Here is a 22,337-nt window from a genome sequence, read left to right on the forward strand (position 1 = left end):
AACTTTGTTTCTTCAGCCAGTGTCACACACCACCTAGCAACATTAAGCAACCTCACAAGCACAAATGGACATAGAACTGAAAACACAGTTAATAAGCAAAAAAAGGACGTGACTGGGTAAAACAATTAACTCTTTCAAATAAACTGCATTTTGGGCGTGTTTGTACTCTTGTTTTTACAATGCATTATTGCTGATGTCCATATAAACAACCAGCATGAAGTTGCATCCCAAACTTTCTTCAACGAGTTATGGCTCACATGACGAATTTGTGGCTAAATAATAAATCGTATCAGCACTTCTCATAACATTTCATAGTGCTGCAATAGCTTATTGAATAATCTGCGCATAGGGCAATGGTCCACAAGAAACCTATGTACCAGTACCCAAAAAGAAATCAATGTTCGCTACGAAAATTTGGTACCCCACATTACACAAGTCTACAGATGAGAGTTATTCTGATTCTGCACCGTCTATATTTCTCAGGGCAATGGGCCACCAGAAACTTATGTACCATTACCCAAAAAGAAATTAATGGTCGCTACGAAAATTTGGTACCCCACATTACACAAATCTACAGATGAGAGTTATTCTGATCCTGCACCGTCTGTATTTTTGAAAGTTGTTTAGTTGTATGATGTCTGAATACATGGGCAGACTTTCGCTCAGCCCACGGGTTCTTTCTGTTTCTTGCAAGATTACCCCCTGAATAAATACAACTACCAGTATTTACTTTTAAGTCGTTACCATTCTTTCGCTATAAAAAAAAGTAACGCTACATACGAATGACAGGCGTAAACGTCGGGGGTGGAACCGACTTCTCCGCCGGAGGTTCCATTATTGCACTTCCTTGACAATTCGTCACAGTACAACACTCAATCTTATCTGAACTGTGAAAAATTTGCAAATGTGCCTCAAAGAACTTTAGATATTCCACTCAATGTTCTCCTAGCTAACGTATCTATCTCTACCCACTGCGCCTCTCACAAACGCTGTCGGCTGTAAGAGCAAACGGCAAACCAGCCTTCTGGATGATACCATAGAGTATAACTATGGATGATACGCTTCATCTTTGAAGGGTGATGTTTACCATCAAATCGCAGTCCATGGAGAAAGAACGGCAACGATTGTAAACGGAACTTTCGTTGAAATTCGAACCAGTGAAGGTAAGACACATTAAAAACGGTTTGTTTGTAGTTCCTCTCATTCAAAAAAAATCCTATAATAATCGACGGAAATATTTTCATTTGCGTCAATTTGGAGCATCTCACGCCATTATAAAGAGATCGAATAAAAATGTAGTTTCTAATGTATTTTTCAGCTTATGTGCAAATAAGCATAATTCTCGAAGTTTTACTACTGTATCGCCAACTCACTCGGAACACTATATTGTGGGTTAATATGTTGTAGGTGGACATCATTCGTAAACAAATGAAAGAGGTGTTGCAAGGATTCGGCGGAGGTTTTATTCAAAAGGCTAAGCTATGTGAGAGCGAGTAGTTAGTTATTTAAAGATAAACATGGTAGGCGAGTCCCGTTCTTTCAAATGCCGAAAGCGTACAGTTGAAAAGTTTTGATTGGATTCACATGATGCCTGGCCACGATTATTTGTGGAATTTAATTGAAACTCGATCTTTGTAAATGATCTTGTTCTTTCACTGTTCTTTTTCGTTGCCGTTTCTTTTGCGGGGCGTACAGAGCGAGGAAAGCACCAGTGTTCGATACAAAACTTGTCTCCCGAACAACTAGGTTTAAATGTTTTGTGGCCCGACTACATGCGTATTACTGGCAATCGCAAGTACGCAGCTGCTGAGCCTAACGTTGCGTGAACATAATGCTGTAGGAAGGAAGGGAAATGGAAAACAAAATTGGATGTCTTTCATTTGTCTGCCCAAAGGCACGATGAATGAACTAGGCACCACATTTTACGTGTTAACTGCATGTGCATTCATGTAATAGTCCCTTGAATGTGGTGTGAATGAAGTTTGATACGAATGATTCCATAGCCGAAGACCGTTGTAGAGAGCGGGAGTTAGGTACCAAACGCTTCTCCTGTTTCGTAATCAGTATTGATGGTTGTTTTTGTGATGTTAATAATGAGCATTTGATTTACTGTATCTGACTTAACTTATTCATTAAATGTTCACAAATGAATATCTCATTGAGTGGGTACTGAGAATTCCTTTATTTGATGAAAATCTGCTGGCTTTCAGTTTGTATTGAGCTGCTCATTGAAGCATATTTCATAGTTGCTGGTTATGTTATTCAACTCATTTCTTGTGGTTTGTTGATGTGTATTTCCTAATAATGTAAGTCTATGAATCAGAATTGTAAACTTAGTGCTGTGAACATTTCACCTAAGTTTACGAATATCGTAAGGCATTACAATAATTTATGAAGGAAACTTGTGAAATATTAATGGCTGTTGGTATTTCCATTCTCACCAACCTCAAGATTGGGGTTACAGTATCAGTGTAGTTGAACAAATGATTGCAGAACACAGTGCATTAGTAGTAGAACTCAACATGAACAGTAAACTGCAAGCAAGCACATGGCGCTCAAGCTACATATTCAGTATGAGGGCTATTAAATGCTCTTAAAGCAGCATTGTCTGATGTGAACTGTCAGCAGAAAATTTCAGACATGGGGGCAATACCTCATTTGAATGTCTGTTGCAACCAAACCTCGAAAAAAAATTTTGATGATATGTTGCTGTTAATTCTCAAGAAATATCCTGCAGGCAAATTGCAAGGAAGGGGAAAACCTATTAAAGGGAAAATATTTACACTTGAGCTAGATAAATCAAGACTTTTTTATGAAATATAACAGACACATGAAGACAGCCTTAGATCTTTCAAGTAAATACCTGCTTCATTGTACCTACTTAAGAGCCTAGAGGATTTACAGAAAGGGAATGGAGGATGCATAGAAGAAATACAATAACAAGTTCATTAAAGAGGCTCCTAACCCATGTAAAGCAGCTTGCAACCTGGTAAATGAGCACAGGAAGAAGCCTACCTCTGCCTTAAATTTCTATTGTCCTGATGCCTTCAACCAGTACTTTTTAAGGTTATTAAGAAATACTTTAAATGAAATTCCAGACAAGGCTTAGACCCCACGTCTTGTATAAAAAAGTAAGTTGATGCACTGTTAAAAACTGGAAGTAAGTGTATCCTAAGGACATGGTAAAAATAGTGAATACATGTAAAATATGCAGAGTGTGCAGATATCTATGGCATGTCTTGCACATTCCTGAAGAAGATTATTCCAGAGCTTGCTCAACCTCTAGTCATAGAAGTCAACAAATGTTTATCCATTGGTGTCTTCCCAGAATTCCTGAAACTGGCACGCACTGTACCAGTCTACCAAAAAAGTGACCCACCTGAAGTGTCCAGTTACAGATCATTTTCCATAATCCTATCGTAGCTAAAGTTGTAGAGTCTGTAATGCAATGCCAGATACAAAATTACTCCAAAGACAAAAACCCCATTCAGGACATACATCAGGTTTTTTGCAAGAAGAAGTCTTTGGTTACAGCAGCAATCAGGAAGATAGGGCAAAAGGTTAAAGACAAGGAAAGTCTGGCACTGACACCCTGTGACCTCAGCAAGCCCTTTGAGTGCATCTCGCACAAAATGTTGCTTAGTAAATTACAGTGTTATGGTATTGGTTGTGGTGTGCTGGCTACCCTTCAATCCTGTCTTGAAAACCAAAAGCATGTAGTATCAGTTCATGATGCAGTCTCCCAAGAGCAAAAACTGGAGCATGATGTACCCCAGTTATCCATCACAGGACCTCTCCTGTTCCTTATTTACATCAAGGATCTGGGTTGTAATAACCACATATTACAGTTGGGTCATTCCACATCAAGGGGACCAGGGGTCCTCTACTGGCTACATACCAAATTTCAGTTCAGTATCTTTAGTGGCTTAATTCTTAGGGGATTTTAAAGACAGGCTGCTCACCTTCATATCATGTATGAAGGCGCAAATGTGCCAACTTTGCTAGGCTTCTTTAAAAGTTCTAGCAAACATTTGGTCATTTTCTTTAATATACACAGACAGTTTATGCTGAATTACACCGTGGCAAAAATTAGGGATTTAGCCTTACCTAAATATAGATACAAGCCCATAAAGTGGCTAAAAAATTCGTTGCACTATTCTTAGAGCCATGGTTTCACTGACCACTGCTAGTTTTCATATGAACCAATCACACCAAAACTTCAGAGGATTATTCATATCTATGACGTGTATAAATCAACCAAATTTAATTAACATTGGATGCCCAGATGAAAAGATATGCAGATTTGGCCAAAATTTTCTACTTGCAAATTTTAGGGGGGCAATATCTCAACTGTGTCTTCTTCAATCCTCTTTTTCTTGCTCCAGCTCGAAAAACCATGCTTTAAGCTTTCAAAAAAAATATTTTTTAATTTCTTGATCTGTCAGTCTGACAAGTAAGAATACGTTTCAAAAGTTATTATTTTAGCACTTGGAGGAGATTGAAAAGTCTATCTTGCTTGTTAAGTCCCATGGTTAATTATTTTTATTCGAGTGTATAAGTCAGTCTGCTTGTGTCTGTATATGTGTGGATGGATATGTGTGTGTGTGCGCGAGTGTATACCCGTCCTTTTTTCCCCCTAAGGTAAGTCTTTCTGCTCCCGGGATTGGAATGACTCCTTACCCTCTCCTTTAAAACCCACATCCTTTCGTCTTTCCCTCTCCTTCCCTTTTTCCTGATGAAGCAACCGTTGGTTGCGAAAGCTAGAATTTTGTGTATATATTTGTGTTTGTTTGTGTGTCTATCGACGTGCCAGCGCTTTCGTTTGGTAAGTCACATCATCTTTGTTTTTAGATATAGTTTCAAACATTAATTTAACATGACATAAAAACAAGTATAGTACAAAACACAGCAAATTTGCATAACAAAAATACTAAAGAGTCAGTTCCATTTTTCATTAAGCATTTCTACAATTTTGTCAATGATAGATTGTGGATAACTGTATTGTCTTCCTGGTGATGATATTGATGAGGCTTCTGAAGTCATGAAGATACATTGCTCAGGAATCCAGCAGGTATCTTTAGCAGTCGGCCAGTGGAAGGAACGAGCATGACCATGTGGATGCATAAAGCTGACGAGAACATCTTGTTATTCCTGTGAAACTTCACGTTTCCAACCCACCAAAAATTGCCATACACACAAGTAACATACTGTTCTGGTTGTAATCTTGGAACTGAGACTACTGGAATTTCTTCGTCTGCTTCAAAGATGTTAACTGTGAATGCTGTAGCATCATTGGAAACTCTGCTTACTCTGAGCTGATTACAAGTAATTGATTTTCTCTTGTTTCAGATACTGTATGTCCCATAGTAAACCTTGTTGCTTGATCTGGTTGGATTTTTTCAGTTTCTTCTTTTGGTACATAAAAAAGCTTTGCACCTCAAATAATATCATCATAGAATTTGAATAAATCATATGGAGTCAATATTTGGTTATCTAAGGCCCTCTGCAGACCAGCGCAGGCTGCTAGTCCTTTTGCTGTTCCCTCAATTCCATCACAAGGCAATTCACTGTGGCTTGTTGCAAAAATATTCCATTTGGCAGTGATGCCAAACTCATTTTCGTGCAGGCATAAATTGATGAATTTTTTGAAATTCTTATATTGAGCAGCTGAATCATCACTAAAGTAGTAAATGTTCTTAATGTTTTCAGTCTTTGTCTTTAAATGTGCTATCAACATTACTTGAAAAGCACAGACAGCAATGGTATTATGACAGAACAGTTGCTGGCCATACGAATGCTAATGCTCTGACATTCTTTGCCATCGAAATAGACATCAGATGGATGAAATGTGGCCTGACTATTCTCCCAATGGAAACCTTGCAAAGTATCCTGAAAAGCAAATGAATAATTCTTGGCAAAATCTATCAATATAGTTAATTCACTTTCTGCAAGATTCCTTTTTAGCTGCTTAAGAAATAAACTTTGGTGTTCTGACACAAAGTGATGGCTTCTTAAACTGGTAATTTTCAAAATCAATGCCTCCATGAAATCTTCAACAGTTCTCTGGCAAGTCTCCAATGTGTCTCTGCCAGCATGGACCCATTGCTTGTATTCCATTGTTTCTTCAGGGTCATAGTCTTTAAAAGAGTCTTCAATAAAAACCTATAGTCACATTTTACCTGGACATTCCTTGCAATGTTGGAGCATACAATTTTTTAATTCCAAACTGTATAAAGTTTTTTTCATCAAATACTTGTAGTCATCTTGAATGGATGTTGCTGAAGCCAACATTAATTTGACATTTTGATGAATTGCACATACACATACTGAATGTCATACAGAAGAACCAGCTGTACTACAGCATTTTGGCCTAAGCTCACAAAATTTTGAGAAGCTTAGTTCATTTCCATATTGCTTACAGTAAGCAATGAACATTTCTTTAAGGTTACAAAGGAGCAGGTGTTTCTCCTTGTGAATCTTTCCCTATTTATTTTTACTACAACACAATCCTTTTTGCTGGGCATAAACGAGAAAAATCTTCATCTTCCTAGAAATCAAGGACATTTTGTTTTACTTCATCAATGAGCTTTTTCCCCTTTTGGGTTTGCAAGTGTTGCCAGAATCCTGTTTTTCATCTTTAGTTTCCTAGCCTTCTTCACCATCTTAGTTGAAACAGCAAATTCTTTAGCAATTTTTTCAGTAGTGCAGCTGTTTGGGGGCAGGGTGGAAATTTGAACTACTGCTATTGCTTGAAGTCTGAAGTTTAATTTTAAGTTGTTCAATTAAGATGTCCATACCTTTACATTTATGGCACTCTTCCATTTGTATTTGAGCAATAACTACTTGGCTCACACCAGCAGCTGTGGCAATTACCTTAGTAATGTTGCATTGGGCTTTCAGACCTTTGCACTTTATGTATCTCATTGAATCCCTTTCACTGATCTGTTGAAGCTTTAGTAGTGATTCTCCAAGTGATGATAATGAAGTGTTAGCAGTAAAGGAAGCATCAACAACACCCATGTCTTCAGTAGGTGGTTAGTCTTGCTTATCCTGACAGGATGATTCTGCGTGGGCATTTCATGTCTACATTTGGTACAAATTTTCTGACCGGGTTTAAAAACTTCATTAGTCAGTAACTTCAGCCTATCAGACATTGCAGTGTTTATTGGTTATATGTTTTTCTTTACCAAATGGGTTGCAGAAATTCCGCGGGAATTGAAATTTTGTCATCAACAAGGCATTCTGGTTTAAACAAATTTGGGCATCTTCAGTGAAACCAAGCCCAGACCTACACTGAAGAATCTCCTTGTCAATTGGTTACATTTCCTTAACTGATTGTAGTTCCCTTTTTCCATGATAGAATGGTGATGACTTCAGACAATATTAATTCTTGTTTTTATATAAAATATACAAATTAGGCTATCAAAATATATTGTTTTCGTGCTTACCTTCAGCTACAACAATAATTACTGATTATTCAAATACTCAGTACTCAACACTAAGATTGTACAGTGTCAACATCAAAGATTACACCATACAAAAGACTGACACTGTGAAAATTGCCAATAATGAAAGCAGCAGTTGAAAGTGATGATTCAGCAATGTATATCACTGCTGTGAGGATAGACCCCTAAAAAACTATTGCTGCTTTAAAATACCATTGGAAACCGAGTGACAATGGATTGTAGGGTTAAAACCTTCTAAAGCAACATAGCATTCCATTATGATCTTCTAGATTTTATAATCTTCAGGGCACTTTCTGAGGTTTTGTTATTTATATTCTACACCGTAAAATAATTTAAAAACACTTCTTATTAGCATAGTTACTTTCCCTAGACCACATGAAAATCTTAAACTATTAAAAGACACTACAGTTACACGGTTTTTGATTTACAACTTCAAATTGTATTAATTTTTGTATTTATCAGTAATCCACTTTCCCTACTTTTGATCCAGAAATTAAACAATATAGCTTTGAAAGCCTAAAGAATCCTTTATCCAGCTGTGGCAAGAAAAAAAAGGATCGAAGAAGGCACAGTTGGGATATTGCCCCCCTAAAATTTGTAAGTAGAAAATTTTGGCCAACTTTTTAGATGCCTATCTTTTCATCTGGGCATCCAGCGCTAATTAAATTTGATTGATATATAGACATCATAGGTAGAAGTTTTGGAGTGATTGGCTCATACGAAAAGTAGCAGTGGTCAGTCAAACCATGGCTCTCAGAATATCGTGACGAATCTTTTAGCCACTTTAGTGGCTTGTATCTATATTTAGGTATGGCTAAATCCCTAATTTTTCCCATGGTGTGCTAGCACTTTTACAAAAGTGTAGCAAAGTTCATACATTTGCGCCTTCGTACATGATGCGGAGGTGAGTAGCCTCTCTTTAAAATCCCCTAAGAATTCAACCACTGAAGATACTGAACTGAAATTTGGTATATAATCATCAAAGACCATATAGAACCTTCATACCAAATTTCATTAAATTTGGAGACAGTCAAGTGGGGACACTTTTTAATACTGGTCCCTTTGACGTGGAATAACCCAGTTTGCTGATGACACTACTCTTTTTGCCAAAGGAAAAGCTTCTGCAGAAATCTGCAAGCAACAAATTTGCATCTTGAAAACATCAAAGAATGGTTCATTGACAATAAAATGAAAATGAATGAAGAAAAAACACATCTTATGGCAGCTTTAGTAACATTGGATACTATGATAATATGGAGGCTATCAAACTGCTGGAATTCATGATTGACAGCAAATGCATCTATGAATGAGCAATAGTGTGTGTGTGTGTGTGTGTGTGTGTGTGTGTGTGTGTGTGTGTGTGTGTGTGTGTGTGTGTGTGTGTGCGCGCGCGCGCTCGAAGCTCTCCCATGTAATATACCTTCCGAGGAGATTAAAAGATGTGTTAACTGATCCATACCTTAAAACGGTGTGTTATGCACTATTTCATAGCCACATATATTAGGCCTACTGTTATGGGGACACACTGCAGATTGCCAGGATGTATTAGTGTTATAAAAGAAAGTAGTCAGAGTCATTGCATCAAGCAAATGACTGGAGTACTGCAATTGTATATTCACCTGGTTAGGAATAGTGACGATCTTCAGCCAGTACATTTTTTTATGCTCATCAGTATAAAAGAAAACCAAGGCAAGACACGCGCATAATCATGACGCCTGAAACAAGAGGATACCAAATCGTCGACTGTCTGGAACACTAGCTAGTTTTCCAGTACTTGCTTTAAAAATGTTCAACTCATTACCCCAAGAAGTGCAGTCCCTGCCACCAGGACCATTCAAAAGGAAAATAGCACAGGACCTTAAAAGAGTATCCATTATGCCCCATTGGAGAATCTTCAATAGTGACCAAAGTGAATGGAAAAAATAATATTGTGAATATTTTTCTTTATGTATATGAAAAATTGCAAATAACTCGTATGTATGTAATCTTGATGCAGTCTCCCCACTCATGACGTAAATGACACAGATCTTGTAATAAAGTAATATTTGGAAATAATAGGCTGCCTTGATAAGGCCATTCTTAAGCTGTTTCTTCAATCAAACAATAATTTGGTCATATTTTATGATTCCATAACAGAAAACAGCATGTAATATTAGCAAACAGTTCAAGAGGATATGTCAAAGCTAGCACCCCTAGAAGAGCAGTATATTTCATTAAAGGTTCAATAAGTAATTCCAGTATTATTAAGGATATGCTTAATAAACAACAGTAGTTGACACTATGAGAGAGAAGCGTGGTGCAACAGAGAGAGAGAGAGAGAGAGAGAGATTTATTGCTAAAATTCCGTGAACATATGTCGAAAGTAGTCACACATCATATAAATTCCTTCCACATATGTCTCATGAAATGATCACAACATGCAGATGGGAAGGGAGGGAAATGATAGTGATATTAGAAGTATGCACTGTGTCTCATGAAATGATCACAACATGCAGATGGGAAGGGAGGGAAATGATAGTGATATTAGAAGTATGCACTGTGACACTCTCATAGGTAGCCTGTGGAGTACAGATGTTGATGTAGATGTTCTGAGTGATATATTTGGTACATTTTCAAATCACATACTCTTTTGTTTGCTATTGTCGTTTCATTAGAACAAATATGCCCAGGATTCTAATTATTAAGTTGTGTGGTGGTGGTGCAGTGCCAGCCAAGTGTAGAACATCCGTTGTTACAGAAATCCTTAGAAATCCCGAAGTATAAGTAGGCATAGGCCTTGATTCAGGTAGGGTAAATACCTGTCCCTCACCCTCTGCTCCACCTTCATGAGTGCTTAAAAGAGGGAATTTGTCATGTCCTATTTAATTAAATACTCAAAAGGCATCTCAGTTTTCATAACACAGAATCAGGCTGAATGTAAGTAGCCCAGAGCATTATTGTACCAAAACTACACAGTTATTAATTTCAGATAAATTGGCTCAGTGCAAAGCTACAATACATGCCAGTTCCTAACTTACATTAAATTTGTTAATAATTCAGCAACTAAATACAGTGATCCTCTTTTAGATGTTTTCATTTAAGCACAGTGTATCATCTGACTTTTATTCACGAGGACTTGTTTTCCAATTTTCTTACACACAAAATAAATGCCCAATTCAAAACATTATTGGCACATTTCATGTTTTTCTACTGGAATTATAAGTGGCCTTCATATGACTGTCATGAGACCCATGTGAATTTATCATGTAAATAATAAACTAATGATTAAAAAATATTTGTTAAACTTATACAGTTTTTATTGTGAAGACTGTTTCCATTGCATTTGAGGTCGATAATCTGATATGAGGAGAGAGTACTAATTTTTGTATAGTGATCTTCAGCAAATTGGTGCAGTTCAACCATTGATACTAATGTGACAATATATAGGACTTTTGTAAATGATTCATTCATTTTTAGAGTTGTTTATTTTCCAAAGTTCAAAAATACAAATATGACTGATGCACAGCAGCACTTTCAACTCACCGAATTTTCATTGTGCCCATCAATTACAGGTGCAGTGCCTTGATAAAATGGAGACAAAGTAAGAAGTCAGTTTTTGTGTCTTGGAATACATGAGATGTTTTTGTACAATAGTGCAGAGTGCATTCAGAAGAAATTATGGAAAAGAACTGCCATATAACAGAGTGCTGTGTGTTGGTATTGACAATTTAGGGACACTGGTTGTCTCTGTAAACAGAAAAGTACCTGTTGTTTTTCTTCTGTGAGGAGACTGACAGGTACTTTGTACCTTGATATACTGCAGTTGTGGTTGTTTCCACTACTGACTGCTGATTCCAAGAATTTCATATCCCAACAAGATTGTGCACCCTCTCAGAGGAGCATCCATGTTCATCTCTACCTAAATGATGAACTTTCACATCGCTGAATTGGGTGTAGTGATGAAGATGATGTGGCTCTGTTCCCTCAGCTCCCCAGGTCATATGACCTCATGTCTTGTGACTTTTCCCGGTGGAGGTACGTTGAGGACTGTGTTTATGTACCCCAAATACGAAGAATGCTGGAACAGCTCAGAGTACACATCAGTTCTGTTGTGTGATGACCATTGACAGGATGTTGCTACATAAAGTATGGAATGTACTTGACTATTGCTTGATGTATGTCATCTGACAGGGGGGCACTCGTAGAACATTTGGTGCAACATGCATGCTTGTTGAGTTTATGCTTTTATTCATGAGTCAGTCACATTTGTACATGTAATTTCTTGGCAAACATAGAGCACTTTCAATGAATGAATAATTTGCAATAGTGCTTTATTTAAATCGTGAATAACTGACTACTCTAAAGAAGTGAACGTAATGATGCTGGTCTAAGAAATAGTCACAAATATTCCAGGCACAAATAAGCTTTAAATAATTCTATAAAATAAAGTGGATGTTGTGATAACAGAATAAGATACTGTATTTGACTTTGAATGAGGGAGTATCTGCTTCTGTATTCGGAAATCATTGTGAAGTACGTGGTAGAGCTTATGTCCCAATGTAGCAGTTATTAGGGTTTCTTCCTGTTCCATTCAGATACTGAGTGTGAGAGGAATTATTGTTTAAATGCCTCTGTGTGTGCTGTAATAAATGTAATCTTGATGTAACAGTTTGTGAGAGATACGTAGGAGGGTGTAATATATTCCTGGAATCATCATGCAAAGACAGTTCTTAAACTCTTTGAGCAGGCTTCCTTGGGATAGTTTATGTCTATCTTCAAGAATCTGCCAATTCAGTTTCTTCAGCATCTCTACTACACACTCCCACAGGTCAGACAAACCTGTGACCGTTCATGCCGCCATTCTCCGTATATGTTCAGTATCCCCTATTAGTCCTATTTGGTACAGGTCCCACACACGTGAGCAGTATTCTAGAATGGGTCACACGAGTGATTTGTAAGCAATTTCCTTCATAGACTGATTGCATTTTTCCAATATTCTACCAATAAGCTGAAATCTGCTTTACCCGCAACTGGGCATGTGAGTGCATTCAATTTTATGTCTCTACAAAGTGTTATATCCAGGTATTTGTAGGAGGGGCCACTTCCAACTGTGACTCATTGGTACTATAGTAGGGTGACCAAATGTCCCGGTTTTCATCCCTGTGTTCCGGTAATTTGTTTCGGGACACTCAAAAGTCCTGGAATTCAGTTTTTAAACACATTTCGTGAAACTTTCTCAAATTTTTGGGATTTTGCTATATTAAAGGAAATACAACACAAGAAATTAATATATTTTAGCTTATTTGTCTAAAACCTCCATTGTCCCATACTAGTAATCACAGTATCAGTATTGATACACTCAGGCAATAATTTACTTTGAGCGGTACTTTGGCCAACAAGTAGTAAGCTGTATTATTGTAACAGAGCTATGAAACCGTCCGATTGTCATGCCACTTACTCACACACTCATTGTCAGAACAGTGTAGTAGTTGAAGTTTTGTCAGACAAACTGCAATAGTTTTTTCTCGTATTAGTGGTATTATTGCTGCAGTACTGTGAAACGCAATGCCGAAACGTGCCTGCAGGTTCAGTGACTGTTATTCCAAGGAGTGGAATTTCATTAAGAAAGGTCGTTTTGATTACGAAGCAGAGTGTTCCGTATGTAACTGTTTTATTAGAATAAGTCATGGTGGACGTTCCGACATAGCTGATCACATCAGGTCAAAGAAACACATTAACAGATACAGTGCACCGAGCCGCAGTAAAACTCTACAAAATTATTTTGTGAAACATCAGTCAAGTGAAGGGATGAAAGTTCGAGCAGCCGAGCTTACACTAGCCTACCACACGGTAAAACATCACCAAACTTATAGATCTAGTGATTGTACTAATAAGCTTGACAGCATTATGTTTGATGATTCTTCCATTGCAAAAAAGTTTAGTTCAGCAAGAACTAAAGCGTCAGCCGTAGTGAAAGGAGTTATTGCTCCCCAGAGTGTAAAGGAAAGCCTTGAATACATCAAAAAGTCTTCTTTCTACGGGATATCCACTGATGCCAGCAATCATAAGGCCACTAAAATATTTCCATTTGTTGTTCAGTTTTTCGATATTAATCAGGGAATTCAGACCAAACTTTTGAAGGTGAGTTCCCTACCTAATGAAACATCTGACAAAATTTCAAGATTTTGTATGAATACTATCGAAATGTTTGATCTTGAGAAAAATAAATGTGTGGCATTTTGTGGAGACAACACCAACACTAACTTTGGTGGTTTAAAAAGACAAGGCAAATGCAACGTATTTACCAAATTAAAGGCAACATTGCATGAAAACATTGAAGGCATAGGGTGCCCTGCACATGTTTTACGCAGTAGCGTGCAGACACCTGCTGACAGTTTAAGCTGTGATGAAGGTGTACTCACACTTTTACATATATACTGTTAGAACAAAGAGGCTTAAGGAGTTCTGTGATAATGTGGGAACTGAATATATGAATGTAATGTGTCACTCGAAAACTCGCTGGATATCACTGTTTCCAGCAGTTGAAAGAGTAATCCGCCTGTTTGAACCGTTAAAAGATTTTTTCCTAAATGAAGACAAAGCCCCCAAAATATTGGTTTAGTTTTTCAGTAACCCTTTAAGTGAAGCCTACTTATGGTTCATTCACAGTCAGCCTAGCACTTTGCAGCATGCGATAAAGGAAATTGAGGGAAGCACGAAAAGTGTAATAGAGGTAAATGATGTTTTGAAAAATACTCTGGAAACTGTTACTAAGAGGAGAGAACAGCAGTTCATTTATTTTAATGTTAAAGAGATTGAAATCAATGATTCCATTGTCTTTGATCAGTTCGGCATACTGACAAATTTTGTTGAAGAAAGTCTTCACAAGTGGAATGATGAAAAAAAAAAAAAACACCATTGGAATGTCATGAGAAGTGGGTGAGTTTTTTTAAAAGCTGTGACTGTCTTCAGCATTACTCTGAGTTGGTAATAATTGCAAGGTATTTATTTGCAATCCCAGCCCATAATGCCAATGTGGAAAGAATATTTTCTTTCATGAATATCCAGTGGACTGATGAAAGAAACAGAATGGAGGTGGACTCTCTTGAGGCAATCCTGCAGATCCTGTACAACTACAAAATGGATTGTGCCGAGTTTTATCACTGTGTCTCAAAGAACAAAGACATGATCACGAAGGCTGGAGGCAGTGAAGAATACCCTTTTCTCCAAGGACAGTCAATTCCATCTACAAGTGCTCAGTAATATTACAGCTCATGTTAATAATAATTGATTAAAAGTTGAATGGCTGTAAAATTTTGTAAAATCGTAATACATTTCTTTATTACTGTATATGTTTATTAAATGTCATTAATTATACAGATAATCTAGATTATATCAATCTTTTGTACCCTCTTATTAGTTATAATAATCAGGTTAACAAAATGTATCAACAAAACATTAATATTTAAAATTAAGAAACCTGGGTACATGTGGAATGAGGTGTCCATTGGCACCCGAGTGAATGTGTCCCGGTTTTCACTGAAAATAATTTGGTCACCCTATACTATAGCCACATGACACTACAATTTTTTGTTTTGTGAAGTCCACAATTTTACATTTATGAAATTTTAAGGCAAATTGCCATCTCTGCACCACTTTGAAATCTTATCAATATCTGACTGAATATTTATGCAGCTTCTTTCAGACAACACTTCACTAGAGATGATGGCATTATCTGCAAAAAGTTTGAGGTTACTATTAATATTGTCCACAAGGTCATTAATATACAACATGAACAACAAGTGTGGTCAATAATCATCTTCCCTGGGACACACCCAAAGTCACTCCTACATCTGATGAGGAGTCTCCATCCAGGATAGACTGCTGCCTCCTCCCTACCAAAAAATCCTCAATCCAGTCACAAATTTCACTAGGTATCAAGTGAAAAACAGATACTACTACACCAGTGATAAGGTAGCTGTTTATGTTGTGATCCAACATTTTTGTAGGAGCTGAAATATTACATCATCAGTAATATTCCTTTTCATGCTTTTTTTTAAGATGTCAGACCTTAAAAATATCATTGACTTGTTTTCTGCTAATGGTCTCGCCCTCAGTTTTAAAGAGAGACAACACATTCGGTTCAGCACATCTAGAGTACTGCACCAGTGATTGGTATAATAGGTGGCAAGAAAATAATAAATTTGGTGGAAACTTCAAATTTCTTATGTGTCCTGTATTAATGGGAATTGGAAAAAGCACATTTTGTAACTCCTAAAACAACTTAGTTCAGTCACACTTGCACTTATAATCATAGCAAATCTTGAGTGAAGAGAAATCAATAAGTTGACATATTTTGCACATTTACATTCAATAATGCCAGATGGAATAATGTTCTGGGGTAACTCATCTTTAAGAAAGAGTCTTCATTCCACAGAAACATGCTGTAAGAATATTATGTGGTGTTCACCCACGATCATCTTGCTGGCATCTGTTTAAGGAGTTGATCATTCTGACGATTGCTTCACAGTATATTCATTTCCTCATGAAGTTTGGTGTAAATAATGCACTACAATTAAAAAATAACAACGATGTACATAATTACTATACCAGAAGGAAAAATTACATTCATTACTCCGCAATGCTGCAACAAAAATTTTTGTTCACTTTCCTACTCATATAAAATGGTTGTCAGACAGCAAATTAAAATTTGAAAACATACTGAAAAAGTTTCTCCCTGACAGTCTCTTCTATTCTGTAGAAGGATTTCTATTACTGTAATGTGTAAAAGATGTTGGGTAGGACTTACTAATGACGCCATCTGTATATCTTTTCTCTTTTTGAAGGAAAAAAAAATGTTCAGAATCTACTAATTAATTTGCAGTGTGAATGTAAACTGACTCGTTCCACATCATTACGATCTATTGTGCAGAATGATCCGTGGCACATGAAGCTGACTAACTACCTATCTATCTAATTGCCCTTACATTTTACAGGCAGTTTTCTTTCTGTTTATCTTCAAGTGTTAGGATCTCATGACCTTCAACAAATCCTTATGTAATCTGGAGGTGTCATTTGAAAGTTCGTTCCTTCCATAATTTTTACAGCTCTTTTCACTCTTTCCACAACCTAACTTAAGACATCAGGCTTCACCACACATCGGTCTGTCACCACAATCTACATTCCAAATACTAATATAGGTGCAAAAGAAATATTGTCACTGTTCTGTTCACATATGGTGTCACATGCCATATAACCATTATGTTACAAGGGTAATCTGAAGTCCTGTATTGGTACATTAATTCGGTTCCAGTAGTATGTCACTTCAGGGACTCACACCTAGTGAGTACATGGCTGGCGACCACGGGGTCCCGAGCTGAGTCCTGGCATTGCTTCCACTTACTTATGCCAGGCTCCTCACTTTTATCTTTCCTATTTGGCCACCCTCGGCCAACTCTTGTTCTTTTCCGACCCTGACGCTATTAGGTTTCGACGGCTAGGGGTCTTCCATTTCCAACCTATACTTCTACTGAGCCGAATATCTCCCGGGATAAGGAGATTACCTTCTATCAATTGCCAACGGCCTTCTAGGAGGGCGGATGAGCGGCTAGAAGGAAGGGCATTCTCTTGCCCTTGGGGTGGGAAACTGCTCCTAAAGGCGGAGGAGCCACAAGGTGGCCAACGGCATAGAATGTAGAAGGCAACGGGAAACCACTCCATTAAGGACCAGGGCGGGTATCCCAAGTATCAACAGCTTATGATGGAAAGCTCTTTGGTTAAATTCTCCGGAGGTAAAATAGTCCCCCATTCGGATCTCCGGGTGGTGACAACTAAAGAGATACCAAAATACAAAAGCATTAATGTAAGAAGGATAGCAACATGGAACGTCAACTCACTTCTTAAATGTAGTAAACTGGAAAACTTGAAAATGGAAATGAAATGGATGGATATTGATGTACTGGGAGTCTCAGAAATGAGATGGCCAAATGCTGGCGACTTTTGGTCAGGGGATGGAACAGCACAAGACAATCCCAGAATTGCAGGAGTGGGAATTATCCTCAATAAAGAGATGGGGTTAAGAGTAAAAGGATTTGTTCAACATAGTGAGAGGATAATTTATGTCCGATTGGAAACTAAACCAAGAGACACAATCATAATCCAAGTATACATGCCAACTACGAGGCACGAGGATGATGAAATCGACATGATGTATGACCACCTTGAAGAAGTAATTGGCAGAATTAAAGGAGCTGAAAACCTTGTCATCATGGGAGGTATGAATGCCGTTGTTGGGGAAGGTAAAGAAGAGGCTGTGGCAGGGAATTTTGGATTAGGATTAAGAAATGAAAGAGGGGAGAAACTTGTAGAATTCTGCCAAAGAAATAAACTTTGCATTACAAATACCTTCTTTAATCATCATCCAAGAAGAAGATATACTTGGAAAATGCCTGGTGACAGTAACAGATATCAAATTGACTTCATATTAGTGAAGTAAAGATTTAAAAACCAAGTTAAGGACAGCAGATTATATCCAGGCTGTTATGTGGAAAGTGACCACATACTCGTTATGATGACGACTGAACTAAAATTCAAGAACATTAAAAAAAGAAGTACATGTAAATGGGATTTGACAAACCTGAAAAACGAGAATACACTGAAGCACTATCAACTAGAAACAGACAAGAAAACAAATACACAGGGCTGCAATGACATCCAAAGCAGGTGGGAAAAAATAAAAACTGGTATTTTAGAAGCAGCAGAAGAAGTAATAGGAAAAGAAAGGACAGAGAAAAGGAAGGAATGGATCACTAATGACCTACTAAATATGATGGAAGAAAGAAGGAAATTAAAAAATTCTGTGAAGAAGGAAGACCAAGAGAAATACAAGAGTCTGAAAAACAGAATCAACAGAGAGGCAAAACAAGCAAGAGAAAAATACCTTGATGATCTCTGTATTTCAGTTGAGGACAACATGAGCAAGGGAAATATCGACAAGGCCTATAAATGTGTGAGACATTCCTTTGGAGACAGAAGAAACAAGTGTAGGGGTGTGATGGATGAAAATGGCAATATGTTGGATGACGATGATGAAGTTGCAAAAAGATGGAAACAATATATAGGAAAACTGTACAGCGGACCAGACCTGTCTGAAAACATCATGGAAGAAGAAGCAGAAGTAGATGCACACAACATAGGTGAACCTATATTAAAGGAAGAGTTTGAACTAGCTCTGAAAAAATTGAAAAACAACAAATCGCCTGGTATAGACCATATCCCAGCCGAACTTCTGAAATCTGGAGGAGCAAAACTAAATCAGGAGTTGTATAATCTTGTTTTCAGCATGTACGAACAGGGTAAAATTCCTACAGACTTTGAGAAAAACATTATGATCCCCATTCCAAAGAAGGCAAATGCTACAAGATGTGAAAATTATAGGACGCTCAGCCTAGTTACTCACGCCTCTAAAATATTGACCTCAATTATGCTAAAACGCATAGAACAAAAAGTCGAAGCTACACTCTCCGAAGACCAGTTTGGATTCCGGAAAGATAGAGGAATCAGAGAAGCAATATTTGCTCTAAAACTAATAATAGAGAAACGACTAGATAAGAACCTGAAAACATACAGGGTTATTACAAATGATTGAAGCGATTTCACAGCTCTACAATAACTTTATTATTTGAGATATTTTCACAATGCTTTGCACACACATACAAAAACTCAAAAAGTTTTTTTAGGCATTCACAAATGTTCGATATGTGCCCCTTTAGTGACTCGGCAGACATCAAGCCGATAATCAAGTTCCTCCCACACTCGGCGCAGCATGTCCCCATCAATGAGTTCGAAACCATCGTTGATGCGAGCTCGCAGTTCTGGCACGTTTCTTGGTAGAGGAGGTTTAAACACTGAATCTTTCACATAACCCCACAGAAAGAAATCGCATGGGGTTAAGTCGGGAGAGCGTGGAGGCCATGACATGAATTGGTGATCATGATCTCCCCCACGACCGATCCATTGGTTTTCCAATCTCCTGTTTAAGAAATGCCGAACATCATGATGGAAGTGCGGTGGAGCACCATCCTGTTGAAAGATGAAGTCGGTGCTGTCGGTCTCCAGTTGTGGCATCAGCAATTTTCCAGCATGTCCAGATACACGTGTCATGTAACGTTTTTTTCACAGAAGAAAAAAGGGCCATAAACTTTAAACCGTGAGATTGCACAAAACACGTTAACTTTTGGTGAATTGCAAATTTGCTGCACGAATGCGTGAGGATTCTCTAACGTCCAGATTCGCACATTGTGTCTGTTCACTTCACCATTAAGAAAAAATGTTGCTTCATCACTGAAAACAAGTTTCGCACTGAACGCATTCTCTTCCATGAGCTGTTGTAACCGCGCCGAAAATTCAAAGCGTTTGACTTTGTCATCGGGTGTCAGGGCTTGTAGTAATTGTAAACGGTAAGGCTTCTGCTTTAGCCTTTTCCGTCAAATTTTCCAAACCGTCGGCTGTGGTATGTTTAGCTCCGTGCTTGCTTTATTCGTCGACTTCCGCGGGCTATGCGTGAAACTTGCCCGCACGCGTTCAACTGTTTCTTCGCTCACTGCAGGCCGACCTGTTGATTTCCCCTTACAGAGGCATCCAGAAGCTTTAAACTGTGCATACCATCGCCGAATGGAGTTAACAGTTGGTGGATCTTTGTTGAACTTCGTCCTGAAGTGTCGTTGCACTGTTATGACTGACTGATGTGAGTGCATTTCAAGCACGACATACGCTTTCTCGGCTCCTGTCGCCATTTTGTCTCACTGTGCTCTCGAGCGCTCTGGCGGCAGAAACCTGAAGTGCGGCTTCAGCCGAACAAAACTTTATGAGTTTTTCTACGTATCTGTGTAGTGTGTCGTGACCATACGTCAATGAATGGAGCTACAGTGAATTTATGAAATCGCTTCAATCATTTGTAATAGCCCTGTACATAGCTTTCGTAGATGTATAGAAAGCCTTTGGTAATGTTAAATGGGATAAGATGTTTGAGGTACTCAAAAAAGTAGGAATAGACCATAAAGATAGAAAAATGATATGGAACCTGTACAAAAACGAGACAACAGTTATCCGTGGGCGGACAAAACAAGAAGAGGTGCAGATACGGAAAGGTGTCCAACAAGGTTACGCACTATCCCCTGTTATCTTTAACGTATACATTGAAGAGGTGCTGAAAAAAGTAAGGGAAAATTCACAGACAGGTGTAGTAATTCATGGCCAACGAATAGATATGATAAGATATGCCGATGATATAGCTCTCCTGGCTGAAAGTGAAGAAGATCTCGTAGTCCTACTGAATAGAATGGATAAAGTTATGGGTGAAGAATATAATATGAGAATTAACAAAGCAAAAACACAAGTAATGGCATGCGACAAAGAAGATCAAGTGAAAGTCCAAGTTCATGTAGGCAATGAACTGCTTGAACAAGTTGATAAATTTGCTTATCTGGGCAGTAATATTACCAGGGATGGAAGGAGCAAGGCAGAAGTGAGAAGTAGAATAGCTCAAGCAAAGGCTGCTTTTAACAAGAAGAAAAACATATTAACATCTAAGAGCATCAGCCTTGAAATCAGGAAAAGATTTTTGAAATGATGTGTGTGGAGTGTGGCATGCTATGGGTGTGAAACATGGACTCTCGGGACAGAGGTAGACCAGAAGCTAACTTCTTTTGAAATCTGGTGCTATAGACGCATGCTCAAAATAAAATGGATCGACAAGGTCACAAACGAAGTGGTTCTTGAAAGAGCAGGTGAGAAGAGAAGCTTCTGGAGTTTCATTGTTAAAGGAAGAGTGCAATTTACAGGCCATCTATTAAGACATAAAGGACTCCTGAACACAGTCATAGAGGGATATGTCGAGGGAAAAAGACCAAGAGGAAGACCACAACTGAGGTACATGGATCAAATCGTGAAAGATGTGGGAGATAACACCTGTAAAGAAATGAAGAGAAAAGCTGAAAGATGCACAGAATGGAGACAAGCTGCCATTGTAGCTGTTGCAAACCAATCCTTGGATTGACCACTACAGAAGAAAGTATGTCACAGTGAGATGAGTATTAGAGATCAGAAGTAGGACGAGTATGAGTAATGTTACGGGTTGCATGCATTAGAAATCAAGGTTCTGCAGTTCCGTCTGTGCTGTATCAGCTTCCTTCCTTCCTTCCTTCCTGTTATAGTTCTGGGAGTATGATGTGTCCGAGAACGTTTCCTCCGCGGTTGGTTTATACTCGTCAGCTCATTACCTCTTACTGAAGCATACAAGAATGTGAGGCTAGTGCGTACTTACTGTAGAAGTTGAGTGTACTGACGGGGGAAATGACAGATTGTTGGGATCAGATGGCCTTCTAATGAAGCTGTGTTTTGTGAGACTGTGCAAAAGACAAAAATTACTTGAGGCAATGTAGATAAATCTGAATGTGCTCCGTTAGAACAAGAGCATCATCTGGAAAATGTTGAATGCTTTAATCCACATAATTCAGATGAAAAACATGCAAAATTCATTCACTACAAACAAAATGGTTGTATTCTTATTCATTTGAGTTCTGCAATGAAAAAAGATAAGTGCTTTGTCAGACAATAACAGGGCACAGAACAATGTCCTCGCAATGATAAAAATGCATACTATTTGTGTGTACTTTTGGTCATGGGAGCTTCCATTAATGAACTAATACCATGTTTTGTTACCTATCAGTTATTTCTGTAACTTTGTTGGAAACTACTGTAAATTATTTTAATAATTAATTACCATTTAGATAATACACTTCATCTTCATTGTTTTCTTGTAGTATTGTCACAGACTCTGTACCATGTCAAAACTGTTTGTAGGTCAGTCTGTTGGTAGACATTGTCTGGATA

General features: G+C 38.0%; 2 protein-coding genes across 2 annotated transcripts in view; one reads left to right on the forward strand and one right to left on the reverse strand.

Moving 5' to 3' along the window:
• Positions 1-1,037, reverse strand: part of LOC124776421 (cyclin-dependent kinase 2-interacting protein-like) — a 110,762-nt gene extending 109,725 nt beyond the window's left edge. The window contains exon 1 of the mRNA XM_047251416.1: positions 781-1,037. Within this exon, the coding sequence (XP_047107372.1) occupies positions 781-835 (55 nt within the window). The 5' untranslated portion in view covers positions 836-1,037. The remainder of the gene's footprint in view (positions 1-780) is intronic.
• The window catches only part of LOC124776420 (zinc finger protein 345-like), a 197,846-nt gene continuing 176,295 nt past the window's right edge, over positions 787-22,337 (forward strand). Inside the window, exon 1 of the mRNA XM_047251415.1 lies at positions 787-1,163. The gene's annotated coding sequence lies outside the window, so the exon portion shown is untranslated. The remainder of the gene's footprint in view (positions 1,164-22,337) is intronic.

Source organism: Schistocerca piceifrons, chromosome 2, assembly GCF_021461385.2.
Source record: "Schistocerca piceifrons isolate TAMUIC-IGC-003096 chromosome 2, iqSchPice1.1, whole genome shotgun sequence".
NCBI lineage: Eukaryota > Metazoa > Arthropoda > Insecta > Orthoptera > Acrididae > Schistocerca > Schistocerca piceifrons.